Raw genomic sequence first — 14,550 nt, forward strand, 5'->3', positions numbered from 1 at the left:
TCACGGAGGAGGAAGCAATTACTGTTGATGTCGCGACTACGACCAGCGGGACATGCGGGCTCTTCTCCATGGTGGAGGGAGAGGAGCAAGTCTGTGCCGCACTCCTAAAGGGGCACTGTGCAACAGTGGCACACTTCTCGTGGAGTGCAAGGATGCCGCTGTGGTCATGAAAATCCTTGCAGAGCCGGAGATCGTCAGAACTGAGCGATACTCGCGTCCGTGCAGAGCACCCACACGGTCGACCGAGAGCGCCGCCAACTCCGTATCAACGAGTTGTGGCGCACTTGGCCCTTCGAGGAGCTCGAGGTTGAGGACGACAAGGAGGTGAAGCAACACAACAAGATGTCAAGGTATACATCGGTGGCTCCGATGGGTTGACTTGAATGGCCAATGACGGCGAGGCCAGTGGCTCCGGCGCAGGGATCATCGACCTCGCCTTTGACGCGGAGGAGTAGGATTTATTAGTTTTTATTATTAGAGATCCTCTTTGTTGTAGAAAAAAAACTAAACTAGTTAAAATGACTCGACGATGGCCTTATTTAAATATGGTCGGACGACAGGCGATCAACTAGATGTCTGCAAATAATTGGTATGTCCATTTGGTAAACACGTTTGGATGTATTAAACTTTCAAACAAATTATGCGGAAAAGTTTCATTGGACGTATACTTGTACTGATTATGGTATACTTCTACTATATACTCCCTTTGTTCCAGAATAAGTGTCTTAACTTTGTGCTAACTTTAGTGTAAAATTATACTAATGTTAATACACTTATTTTTGGAAGGAGTGAGTATTTATATATCTTCGAAATTCTTTGTCCAAGGGCGTAGGGTGGTAGGGTCGTATAAATCCCCGTCTGGGACGCACTTGCGTCAGAAGCGATTCCTTGATCCCTGGAAAAAAAGGAGGAAAAAAAGAAGAAGCGATTCCTTGATACAACTAGGCCAAAGCTGCGTGTGTAACCCTAAATAAACAAGACCAAGATATAAACGAAGGAAACAGGGGAGAAGGCCCGCGCTGCTACTGCCCGCCGCACACCTATCTCCCACCACCTCCCCCCCTCCTTCGTATCTACAAGGCGGCGGCGGACGGCCGAGATGGCGGCGGCGGTGTCGCGCGACGACGAGCTGGTGGTCAAGTCCCCCAGCGACAACCGTTCCTACCGCCTCCTCCGCCTCGCCAATGGCCTCTGCGCCCTCCTCATCCACGACCCCGAGATCTACGCCGACGGCGGCCCTGCCCCCAAGCCAAACGAAGACGTGGACATGGACGACGGGGACGACGAGGAAGATGGTGACGAGGACGACGACGAAGATGACGAAGAGTATAGCGACGAGGAGGGGGAGGATGACGACGACGAAGAAGGCGAGGAGGACGAGGATGGGAGCGAGCCCAAGAGGAAGAAGGACAAGGGCAGCTCCGAGCCGGTCATTAAGAAGGTACCGACGAGTTTTGCCCTCAGAGACCTGCACTTGTTCTATTCAATCTAATTTGGCTAGTACATTGGATCACTCTCCTCTGTGGTGGCCGTGATGCTGCTATTATGAACGTTAGCTGGATCTAGCATAATTTAGTGGCATTGACAACGATCAGACACGTGGATCATAACCGATGGAATGTAAATTGAACTGTTGAAAATAATTCGTGTGTCGAAGTGGTTAGAACCAATTGCTAGCTTGACGGACAGGATTGCAAATCTGGAAGGTGCATTTTGATAGCCGCGAGTATTGCTGCCTGTTGCAAGTTTGATGTTTGGTTTTGCTTTTTCTTACATGACACATCGAAATTTCAGGCTGCTGCTGCAGTGTGTGTTGGAATGGGCAGTTTTGCGGACCCTCCAAAGGCACAGGGTTTGGCTCATTTTCTAGGTATGCAATCATTGTCATCTTCGTTTTACCTATCTTGTATTATGGCTGATCATATGCATCAGTTAAAAGCTTAAAACTACTAAGCCTTCTGTTCGACGCTATCCAAAAGTTGGAGGGAACTAGTCTGATGATATGTACGCTCTAGCTTATAGTAATATCAGAGTGTGCTGAATTTCTGCAGAGCACATGCTTTTTATGGGGAGCTCTGTTTTTCCTGATGAAAACGAGGTTTGTACAATGTCTATACTTTTACGCCCCTTCTTCTGTTCTGTGAGTCAACCCTGAGATTACCCGTGTCTGAAAGTTATATGTGTTTTTATTGTCCTTTCCCCTTATTTCAATTACCATCACATGCTCTGCTTGGATCAATGTTGTTTTGGTAGAAAAATATTGAAGCATTTTGGCAGTGCACAGCATATAGTGGTTATATACATGATGATACTCTGCTATATTTGTCAAAACCTGACCTATGTGGTTACTAGACTAAGAGCATCTCCAACAGCAGACTAAAAATGTTGCTACGAAATCCAGTTTTTGAGGAGAGAGAAGATTTAGGTAGCCAATTTTTTTTTCTGCTTTTACATCCGACCTGAAAACTGGATACCTAAATTTTAAGCTTCTAATTCGAATAATATTAAACTCATGTCAAATAGCAAATAAAACACAAACAGTACTTAATTATTATATGGTTCATCAATCCACAATCCAAAACTCAACACAATTTCCAAAAGAAACAAACAAAAATACCTTGGGGGGATTCCGTCGAACACTTAAGGGGCACCGAGCTTGATTTCGGCTGGTGGAGCTTGCCTGGTCCGAGAAGGTCGCTGGATGGCTAGCAAAGGCACCTGGAGGGACCCAGGGGCGGTGGGGAGCCGGGACTGCGGCCCACTCTGGCAGCGCCGAGCTGCCCGAGCACCTAGAGCTCGGCACAAAGCCGCGGCTCAACGGTGGTCGCGGGGGTCTCGTGCGCGTTGCATGGCTGCTAATTGACCTTGGCGGGTAGCGGGGGACGGCCGGAGTCGACACAAAATACACCTTATAAACAGAAACGACGGTGTGACATACTAATGAACCATAAGAATAAAATATAAACTTGCCTTGTGTTAGGGCTCAGACAAAAACCTGAAACATCTTTGTTTATAAGTGCCAATATAGTACTTGATCCTGCACACCATAGGGCTATAGTGGGCTGCTACATCGCAGCTAGCCGAAATGTAGCAGCCCTTTGTCCACTATGACAGTTCTAATGCTGGTCTGCTTGCACAGTACCCATGCTACAATGATTTACATAGTCCTTGAGCTTTTATATTCCTTTGACCTTAATTTTGTAGAGTTGGTGAATGCTTTTATTGCAATTTGATAAATATTCTTATGTAGTATGACAGTTACCTGTCCAAACATGGTGGTTCATCCAATGCTTTTACTGAAACTGAGTACACATGCTATCATTTTGAGGTCAATCGTGAGTATCTTAAGGGAGCCTTAGACAGGTAGTTAGCTATTCTTCATTCTATCATTCTTAATCTGTAACATAAATGTTGAGTTCAGGTTTATACTAATACATGGTTTTGATTCCATGCTTAGATTTTCTCAGTTCTTTGTATCACCTCTTGTTAAGGCTGAAGCTATGGACCGCGAGATATTAGCAGTAGACTCAGGTATGTGTTTTTCCTTTCTGTCTAACCAGTAACCACTGCTAGTTATTGTTTCACTGTCTAAATTATGCATAACTTTGTTGCTTCAACTATTATCTTATGTTAGAGTTCAATCAAGTTCTGCAAAGCGATAGCTGCCGCCTTTACCAACTGCAGTCCCATACTTGCTCTCAAGGGCACCCATTGAATAGATTTACCTGGGGTATGCTTATCATTTGGTTATTTTAATGTCATGATATCCATTGAATTATACTGGGGCTGAACTTTTGAGATTATCTGTAGGAAACAAGAAAAGCTTGTCGAATGCAATGGGCAGTGGAATCAATCTAAGGGAAGAGATTTTGCAAATGTACATGAGTAACTATCATGGAGGGATGATGAAGCTAGTTATAATTGGGGGAGGTGGGGCTGGTTACCTATTTTAATTGTATGTTCACTAAATAAATGAATTCATGCTCTTCTTTTGCTATTAATTATCTGTATGTTTCATTTGTTTCAGAACCCCTTGACACTCTAGAAGCCTGGACCATAGAGCTATTCAGTGAAGTTAAAGCTGGTCCTCTGTTAGAAATAAGTCCAAAGTCTGATATGCCTTTCTGGAAATCTGGTAAACTTTATAAGCTAGAGGCTGTCAGAGATGTTCACAGTCTTTTCCTGTCATGGACACTTCCTTGCCTGCACAAGGAATACATGAAGAAACCAGAAGATTACTTGGCACATCTCCTTGGTCATGGTAAATAACTCCCGCGTACCTATAGCTGTAACCTTTTGCTGTTCCGTTCAGGTGCTGTACCTTTAATCAATGGTTGAATACTAAGCATGCTGTTGATTCACCCTTCAAATATTTTTTTCATCACGTTTTCTTCTTTCAAGGGGTTTCAGGCTGTTTAATGGTAGCCCTTCTTCCCTGTAGGTTCAAATCCTGACAACAAATTCACATTTATTTAATATGATTGTATCAGTTAGATTACCTGATTGAATATACATTCTTATGCATTGTCCCCTTGTGGGCTGTGCTGTTTATGCCCTCACCTGAAGCGATTTGCTGAAATGTCCATTCTTCACTCAGGGTTATCTTATTTTGTGTTAACCTCTGGTAACTTATGTACTCTTTGCAGAACAGCATCTTTACAGAACTTTTTGCATAATAAAGACAATTTATTTTTGAATAGATTCTAATGCTGGTTGCTATCTTTGTTTAATGTTAATTTGGAGCATGCAGAAGTTTCATCTCATGTAATCACGCCCTGCCATTTAGCATCTGACCATTTTGTTTCTATTTTCAGAGGGCAAGGGAAGCTTGCTATATTTTTTGAAAGCTAAAGGTTGGGCTAGCACATTGAGTGCTGGCGTTGGCACTGGAGGAACACAACGATCCTCATATGCCTATATCTTTGAGATGTCTATCCGCCTTTCTGATTCTGGACTTAAAAATGTATGCAGGTTCATACGATGCTTGCCTTTCTTGTTTTATCTGAGTATTTTTGTTAGTTGAAACTCCTTTTCTCCTCGCATCAAAGTATTTTATTCTTTACATCATTTTTGCGGAACTGTTGTAGTTAACAACTACCAGCAAATGCCTTCTGCTAAGGAACATGTGATTGATTGTAGTTGGCATCATTTTCTTCCATGAAGTTGGCTGCCAAACATTGTTGAGACTAATATTCATCAGAAAATTTATAAGTAGCGGCAATTCATCCAATCTTTTGATAATTCTTGCATTCACATGTCTCTTACTATTTTACTTCCTAGGGAAGCACAATGATACATTTTCTGACATGGAATGCTTTTGCAGCTCTTCGAGGTCATTACAGCTGTGTACCAATATATAAATTTACTTAAGCAGTCTGAGCCGCAAGAATGGATATTTAAGGAACTTCAGGATATTGGGTACATGGAATTCAGATTTGCAGAAGAGCAACCCCCAGATGATTATGTAGTAGATCTTGCAGGTCATCACCTTTTCCATCTTGTTTCGCTTAATTTGTTTATGATGGATGCAGGGCTTACTTAAATTCTACTTTGCAGAAAATATGCTATTTTATTCTGAAAAACACATAATTTCTGGAGAATATATTTATGAGGGATGGGAACCAGAGTTAGTCAAGCATGTTCTGAGCTTCTTTCATCCAGACAACATGAGAGTTGACATACTGAGCAGATCATTTGATAAACAGTCCCAAGGTAAGCAGTCCGTCTTGCCAGTCTTTTGGGGGGGCTGGTTAATGCACAATGCTCCTATGCCAGGCTCGTGAACACTAGACTTGTGCTACATGATGCGAGTTGTTTGAAGTTTCAAGTCAACACTGTTATTTCAACATTTGATGCTCGTTTGTTGAATCATGACTCGATATTGCTAACAATTGTACTAGTAAAATGAGATGCCTCATCTTGTGATCATCATTATTATTTTTTCTCCTTAATGTAGTGTATAAAACACGGGAATCCTTTTTTTTCATAATGGTATGATATGTAGAAATAATAATAATAATAATAATAACAATAATAATAATAGTAATAATAATAATACTAGTAATATTATTATTATTATTATTTCATGCTTTGGCCTAGCCATACAATTTCCATAGATGAAACTCATTCTGTTTGTGGAATTATATGAAGTAACAGCTTGTTGGCTTTGGAGGGCTTAATTTGACATATTGTTTACCCCACATGCTGTGGAGAGTTGGAATTCTAACTATGAGACAGGGACCAAGTCACAGTTTGTTCAACTGCATAACATGCCCGATTGTTTCATGATTTTGCATTTCTAATGCAGTCTGTTTCCTGCAGCCATTAGATGTGAACCATGGTTTGGTTCACAGTACATTGAAGAGGATATTCCGCCATCTTTGATTGAAAGCTGGAGAAATCCTGTGGAGATAGATGGTAATTTTCATTTACCTCGGAAGAATGAATACATCCCAGGGGACTTCAGTCTGCGGAATGCTAGCATTCCTAAATCCTCAAACGATGATAATCCTCGATGTATTGTGGATGAACCATTCATAAAGCTCTGGCACAAGATGGATATTACATTTAATGTTCCTCGTGCCAATGCATACTTTTTGATTTCTGTCAAGGATGGCTGTAGCAGCCTCAGAAACTCTGTTCTGACAGATCTGTTTGCAAACCTTCTTAAAGATGAGCTAAATGAGGTCCTCTATCAGGTGGGTATTATTGAATTTGTTTCAACGTCTGTTTTATGAGCTTACCGTAGTTTTTTATTTATTTTCATGGTGCTGCTACTATTTGTCATTATTGAACTTAATCAAGAGTGGCTGAGATTTACATCTAATACAGGGCCTGACCATCAGTTAGATACCTGACTTTTGCAGCAGATCCAAATTTTGTTATTGATGCAAAAACTCGAGCGTAGGAATCATCTGTTGACTACTAAAAATTATTTATGCATTTTATTTCACGATGTTCCTTGTTTTACTCACTAAGGCCTAGATGCTGTAAATAATGATACAACCCAGCCACCTACTGTCCGATGTTTCGGTTTGCTGTCTTGCTTTTCTGATCAGATATCAGAACTCTCGTCCATGTTCCCCTCTTTTTAGTATTTGCAATATTATTAATTTTGAAATCACAGTATCTACAATCTTGTCGACTATTGTTAAATGGTTTGACCTATCTGAGCTATTTCTTGCAACTGGTTTATAAACCTCCCAGGCTTATGTGGCTAAACTCGAGACATCATTATCTGTCGTTGGTAGCAACCTTGAGCTAAAGCTTTATGGTTACAATGACAAGCTGGCCATCCTGCTGTCCCACATCTTGGCTGCTTCTCAGTCCTTTTCTCCAAAGATGGATAGGTTTGAGGTAATGTATCTTTATGCTGAACACATGATTGATTATTTTGAAATATAAGTGTGACAACGTGAAAGAATATTTCTTATGTTTGCGTGGATTTTAAATTTTGTGCTGAAAACATGATAGTTTATTTCGAAATATAAGTGTGACAACGTGAAAGAATATTTCTTATGTTTGCGTGGATTTTAAATTTCGTGCTGAACACATGATAGATTATTTCGAAATATAAGTGTGACAACGTGAAAGAATATTTCTTACGTTTGCATGGATTTAAATTTTGTGTTCTGTACCTTTTCCTTTAACATCCACCACAAAAATGGCTAACTCAATGACGATTTTTCTTGTAATTATTGATACAATCAGATTATTTCGAAATATGTGTGACAACGTGAACACATGATAGATTATTTCGAGATATAAGTGTGACAACGTGAACACATGATAGATTATTTCGAAATATAAGTGTGACAACGTGAAAGAATATTTCTTATGTTTGTGTGGATTTTAAATTTTGTGTTCTGTACCTTTTCCTTTAACGTCCACCACAAAAATGGATAACTTAAGTGACCTTTCTTGTAATAATTGTTGATATAATCAGATTAGGCAAACAATGCATTCCTTTGATCCTACTGTATTTTTTCTGTCTTATTAATTGACATAGTTACCCTCCAGTGAGAGAAGCGCATGAATTGACTGCAGCCTAACCAGCTATTTGACTGGCTTATACAGTTTCTTGCGGTATTCACCTCGCTAGTTGTTAACATATGGAGAACGTAGTTCAAGAAAACACATAACCATCCATAAACTTCTGCACCTTAGTATTTATATATATATATATATATATATATTGTTTTATTGTGCACTCATTAGGTCATCAAGGAGGACCTGGAAAGAGCTTACAGAAACACGAATATGAAACCTATGAGCCATTCCACCTACTTGAGGCTACAGTTCTTACGTCAAATATTCTGGGACGTCAATGAAAAATTGAAAGTTCTTGCGACGTTAACCTTTTCAGATCTGGCAGCATTTGTTCCAGAGCTCCTTTCTCAGGTAAGGGTAACAAATGCTCTTTGTTTCTCCAGTATTTCTGGTGCTGCCTGTTCTTACATGTGTCAAATGATATCAAAAGACGAAAGATGCTTTGCTGAAAGTATGGTTCTGATAAGGAAATGTTTGGTTTTTTTTTTTTTTGTATCATGTATACATTTGCTAGACTTTAGAAACCATTTCCTGTTTGGACACATGCAGTTACACATCGAGGGCCTATGTCATGGTAACCTGTCAGGAGAGGAAGCGATAAATATATCAAAAATATTCCAGAACACTTTGTCAGGCCAGACACTGTCAGTGGAGGCAAGACACGGTGAAAGAGTTCTTTGCATTCCTCATGGTGCAAATTTTATTAGAAGTGTACGTGTGAAGAATGATCTTGAAGAGAATTCTGTGGTTGAGGTGGGCTATGTTCCAGTTCCCTGTTTTATTAGATACTGTTTGAATTATAACTGGTCTTGAAGAGAACTTTATTAGAAGTTTACTGAAGCATAACACTTTTGCATGTTTCTTTAGATGCTGTTTAAATTATTAATTATATGTTGAATCACATCCAGGTCCTGAACATTTTCACTGTGATAGTATCATGTATGTCGAATAGCCTACTATGTGAAATGCAACCACTTTGAATGCATAGGCATCCGACCTAACCTCAAGAAACATGCGCAAGTGTACCTCGAGGCTGCTCTTCTATTTTAATTTTAATTTGTCAATTTAGGTTAATCAGGCAACCTTCTGATATACCACTTCTTGTCAGGTTTATTTTCCAGTTGAGCAAGACATTGGAAAGGAGTCAACAAGGCTCAGAGCTATTACAGATCTTTTCAGCAATATCATTGAAGAACCTTGCTTTGATCAGCTGAGGTATAATTTATTTTCTTGTTTTCTAGACAAAGTGTGAGTGCCAAGTAGTGTAGTCCAATCGATAATACAGCACTCACAGTATTTGTTCAAGCTCATCTCACACACAAACCAATGAGGCACCCAGTATTAGAAATACTACTTACAGTGGGCCATGCATACTCCTATCCCTATTAAATGACATACTACTGCAACCACTAATCTTTCTTTTACAGTACTAAAGTACAAGTAGAAAGTGGAAATATTGCAATTAGAGCACTTGTGATGTCCTCAATGAGAATTGTTGTGAAAAGACACTTTCCAAAATAAGTGTGCACTTGTGATGTCCTCAATGAGAATTGTTGTGAAAAGACACTTTCCTAAATAAGTGCACATATTTCAAAGTGGTTGGAGTATTATGGATTTATTTTCAAAATAAGTTCTATACACAATGTTTTTTCTTTTTGCAAGGTTGGTCAGAACCAAAATAGTTTTGCCGGAGATCACCTTTTTTTTCGGGAGGGAGTATACTTTTGTTACTATTTGTATTCTGCAACAACCTTGCTAATTGATTTTCTTGGCATTCCAATGATAGAACGAAGGAGCAGCTTGGCTATACTGTGGACTCCAGTCCAAGGATGACTTACCGCCTGCTGGCGTATTGTTTTCGAGTTATGTCCTCCAAGTATAGCCCTGTTTACCTGCAAAGCAGGATTGATAACTTTATTGATGGTTTGTCTGCTTTGCTGGTATGCTACTCTCCTACACATTTCTGTGTTAGCCCTTCATTTTATTAGACTATCTTATAGTCACCTGACCTGACAGAAAATATATGTTAATCAACATATTTATCTAAGTACTAAGGGCCTGTTTGGTTGGAAGCTAACTTTTCCATACTTTGCCACACATTTTTTTCTAAAATTGCCTAACTTCGGCATGTCTAAGAGAATCTTGCCACACTTTTTGAGTGTATTATGACATATGGGGCTTATTTGTCACAAAAAGGAATCTCGCCTAAGGTGTGGCTAAAACCAAACACTTATATAACTCGGTTAAACTCACTTAACTTGAGGTGTGGCAACGTGTTGCTAGGAACCAAACAGCCCCTAAGATGTTGGTGACATGCTTCGTGCATCAATTTTATTCTCGTAACAGCACAATGATGTTTATCTCTGACTGATGGAAATCCTGCACTCATGTTTTGATTAATCTTTGTTGACATTTACCTTTATTCTAAGCAAGAATGCCTAAACAAATTGCCTTTGAGATGTTTCTTCATGGTATATTTCAAAATGAACTTTGCTTGACTTATGCAGTCTTAACAAAGTATACTTTTTTGGTGTATTCCTTTCTTTTAATCATGTATATCCATGTCTTCACTGGAAAAGAATGTCTTACATAAATATTCATGTTCATATTTGAATATGAAATTCCCATATACTCCCTCTGTTCCTAAATATTTGTCTTTTTAGAGATTTCAAATGTACTACCACATATGGATGTACTCCCTCCGTCCGGAAATACTTGTCCTAGAAATGGATAAAATGGATGTATCTATAACTAAAATAAGTCTAGATACAACCATTTCTAGGACAAGTATTTTCGGACGGAGGGAGTATATAGACATATTTTAGAGTGTAGATTCACTCATTTTGCTCCGTATGTAGTCACTTGTTGAAATCTCTAGAAAGACAAATATTTAGGAACGGAGGGAGTACAACTTTTCTCAGTTATACTGATATTTTTATGCTGTTCATGCAATTGGAAAACACAAGATATCTCAAGCTTTTGGAATTCTATTCTATTTTTCATAGAGTTTCCTTGATCCCGTTGTAGTTGAAGTTGAATTCTCAAAACATCAAGTTGTTAGTGAAATATTGTTACCTGTCGCTATATTTCATACTGTGTTTTGTGGACAAACTTCGTTAATTTATGAAAACTGAAAAATCAATTAATTGTAATCTCACAATTACTTGCATTTGGTCAATACCTGTGTGCTTTGAAGGATGGGCTTGAGGAGGAGACTTTTGAGCATCACAAGAGTGGGCTAATAGCTCAAAAACTCGAGAAGGATCCTTCCCTTAGCTATCAAACTGGCGATTACTGGTCGCAGATTACCGACAAAAGGTATAACTTCTTTCCTGCTACATGTCTATGCATCATTTAGAACTTATGTGAAACAAATTAAGTATCTACCTAAGGCTGAATCATTTGAGGTCAGGACTATGGGTATTCATGGGTTGGGTCTGACCACTCAACCTACACAATTAAACCCATGCCACATATTTTCATGTGGTGTTGGTATGGTTATGTATAAACAGTGGAACCCTTCCTCTTCCTCTTTCCTTGCTACAATAGTATGTAGGGCGCTTTATCACGAGCACCTCCTCACCATTCTATGATGCAATGCATGATGTGGTATAAACCATTTTGCCATCGAACCCGTTTGTTTCCCTGAGCTGGTTTGAATTTCAGCCAAAAACCGTCCTAGGCAGCACAAAACATTCAAAACTGAAAATATACCGTTAGTGTTATGTGGACATACTGGACTTTTAACCGTTCATTCAGTTATGGGTACAAATTATCCAGGCCGTGTGCTTCATAACCTTGTCCAATGCCCAGGCCTGTTCACAGTGTAAGTGCTGACAACAAATTGCCATAAAGCTGCAGGCCAATAACTGGCCGGGAACTAGTTGGAAATGACCAGTTTTTTTTTTTCATTTAGCTTGGTAACCAGTGTTTCTGCATGTTTCACTTTTGTAATAGGAAGTAGTGCTTATAAAAGCAGCGATGTCTCATAATCTGCAGAATTTGTAACTTTGGTCACTTGGGCAAAAGAAACCCATGTGCAACCTGACAAATATTTTGAGCTGCATGTAGTTTCAAATAATATGTCATGGATCGCGTGAGTACTTCACTTCCGTTCTTTACTGATGGATTTGATTAATGCTTCATGTATCCTTTCATCCCTCACATATATAGTCTCATGTTGTGGAAAAATCCAATTATAGGTATATGTTTGATATGTCAAAACTGGAAGCTGAAGAGCTAAGGACAGTTGGGAAGGAGGACGTCATCAGTTGGTACAATACCTACATAAGATCATCTTCTCCAACACGTAGACGATTGGCAATACATGTGTATGGTTGCAACCCGGATATTGCTGAGGCTGCCACGCTGCAAGAGCAGTCATGGACTGCAATTGATGATGTTGAATCCTTGAAGGGTTCTTCCCAATTTTATCCTAGCCTCTGCTGAGGGAAGTGGATCATGTTTGTTTGGTACAATGCCTACATAGGATCATCTCCGAAGCTCAGATGGCTATGTATCATTTGTGTGGCTGCAGCTTTGTGCATCTCTTACCATAGTTGATACATAAAACAATCATCTACAGAAAATCATTTGTGTGGCTACCTCCACCAAGCTGCAAGAGCATCCCTGTACCATAGTTGATACATAAAACAATCATCTACAGAAAATCCACCACATTCATTAATTGGTCTGCAGCTTGTAAATTGATGAGCATCCATTCGGTATTAAAGGGTATTCTTCTGCTGGTAAGATTTAGTATAGTGTTTTATAGTGCAGCATGCACATCATTTTTGAACTAGTAAGTGCTCCTTTCTTCAACTTGTACCCAGAAAAATGTAATCTTCCGCCTATGTGGGCCCAGTTAATCAATATTGTGGATCTTTTTTTTTTTACTTTATATTGTATGATTTGTCAAGATAGGTGGAATTGCTACTGAATTTCATTTTTCTTTATATAAGCTCAACAACAGCTTACATTTGGGCTATCCTCCAATATTACCTTGTTTTTCAGCCAGTAACTAATGGTTTCTTTTCTTTCTCAAACATATGCAATGCTGACAATAAAAATACGAGCTCAGAATCTCAGTTTTCCATTCATGACCTAATGTGTTTTTCCTCTTGATGACACGTGTGCTGACAATCAAAACATGAGTTGAGCTCATCTATTGTGCCATGTATTTCATCCAGGTTTCCTTGGCTATACATACATGAGCGTTGCTTGCTGTCAAAAATAGAAATAAAAATGCATGAATGTTGTTCGAGGGCTGTCGGGCAATTTTCTCTCTTCATACTTAACATGTCAAGTTTGGCCTTGTGGCCCTGTAGGTCAAACATTGTACCTTACCCATGATGATTTGCTCTCTGGCCGTACCGGTCGGACGAGAAAACCATCGTACGCAGAGCAGTTTCGTTACCCATATGGCCATATCCCAAATCTAAATTGAATGTAATTGCCGCTCTATTCTAGAAATGCCCCATTGGAATCTGGTCGCCGTCAGCTCATCGCCCGTGTGGCTAGCACCAGAATGACTGCTACAGATTGCGAGGAAATCCTTGCAGCAGTTGTTTCTCGCAACAGGTCCATGCGTCCATGAGTCCACGATGGCGGTCTACGTACACGGCTTAAGCTTGGGAACAAGCAAGCAGCTTGGCACCTGGCATGGCACGCCGAGCACACACGCACACTGACCAGATGCGTCGGTGGGAAATGGGCAGCCTGCTTTCGAACTTGGTATTCTTCGGCTCTAGATCGCCTTGGCCATGATGCACCGGTTAAGGCCCTTCCCAATGTTTCATCTTTTACGGATATAAGTCTGCCATGTACTCCCTCTCTCTTAGTTTATAGGATGTGCACGTGTCCTTAAGTCGTTAATTTGATCAACTTAATACAAGTCATATATTACAAAAAAATATACCAATATAAACTTCAGATGCTCTATTTTCAAATGGTATAATTTTTGTGTTATATAGTTTATATTAGGGTGATAAAATTGGCAATCTAGATATACGCGCAGGACTTATAAACTGGAACAGATGGAGTAGATGAAGAAATATGATGTGCCAAGCCAATTAAGAGGATAGAGATAAGTTTGGTGACCACAAAAATAAGCAATGCCAAACGCGCAAACCTAGGCAAAACACTTAAATAAAGCAAATTCACCAATGCATACTTAAACAAAGCAAATTCACCAATGCATGAAAGAGTTTAGTAGTTAAATCATTAAATGAAGGGAGCTTAACTACAGTAAGTTAAGCAACTATTCATTGGGAACTATAGTTGCTAAACTATTTAATGCACCTAGCATCTCATCTAAGCACCTATACATTGAAAGAGGACTAACAGTTTCTGTGGGCCTACTCCCTCACGCCTGACCGACTAGTGTCCGCATCAAAATCCGGTCGCTTCATTGGTCGTCACACGGTCAATCTAACGAGGCGTGCCTTGCCAGCGCCCCTGCTAGTTAATTAGCCTCCAGAGCACCAATAATACCTTGCTTAG

At 39.7% G+C, this 14,550-nt stretch overlaps 1 protein-coding gene across 2 annotated transcripts; it reads left to right on the plus strand.

Moving 5' to 3' along the window:
• The first annotated feature begins 971 nt into the window (after nucleotides 1–971).
• LOC125551397 (Insulinase (Peptidase family M16) family protein) lies at nucleotides 972–12,944 on the plus strand. 2 transcript variants are annotated; one of them, XM_048714621.2, is made up of 19 exons: nucleotides 975–1,441; nucleotides 1,795–1,870; nucleotides 2,052–2,098; nucleotides 3,251–3,363; nucleotides 3,458–3,531; nucleotides 3,635–3,730; nucleotides 3,811–3,930; nucleotides 4,028–4,261; nucleotides 4,815–4,963; nucleotides 5,324–5,480; nucleotides 5,557–5,712; nucleotides 6,322–6,698; nucleotides 7,207–7,356; nucleotides 8,218–8,400; nucleotides 8,599–8,802; nucleotides 9,158–9,264; nucleotides 9,836–9,989; nucleotides 11,246–11,367; nucleotides 12,252–12,944. In XM_048714621.2, the coding sequence occupies exons 1-19, from the start codon at nucleotides 1,100–1,102 to the stop codon at nucleotides 12,496–12,498; spliced, it is 3,108 nt and encodes a 1,035-aa protein (XP_048570578.1). In that variant the 5' UTR covers nucleotides 975–1,099; the 3' UTR covers nucleotides 12,499–12,944. The 2 variants fall into 2 exon arrangements, with proteins under 2 accessions (XP_087374588.1, XP_048570578.1); XM_087518462.1 differs by lacking the exons at nucleotides 9,836–9,989; nucleotides 11,246–11,367; nucleotides 12,252–12,944 and having other exon boundaries at nucleotides 972–1,441; nucleotides 8,958–9,190.
• The last annotated feature ends 1,606 nt before the right edge of the window (nucleotides 12,945–14,550 follow it).

This window comes from Triticum urartu, chromosome 4A, assembly GCF_056163025.1.
Source record: "Triticum urartu cultivar PI428250 chromosome 4A, HENAU_Tu73, whole genome shotgun sequence".
Taxonomy (NCBI): domain Eukaryota; kingdom Viridiplantae; phylum Streptophyta; class Magnoliopsida; order Poales; family Poaceae; genus Triticum; species Triticum urartu.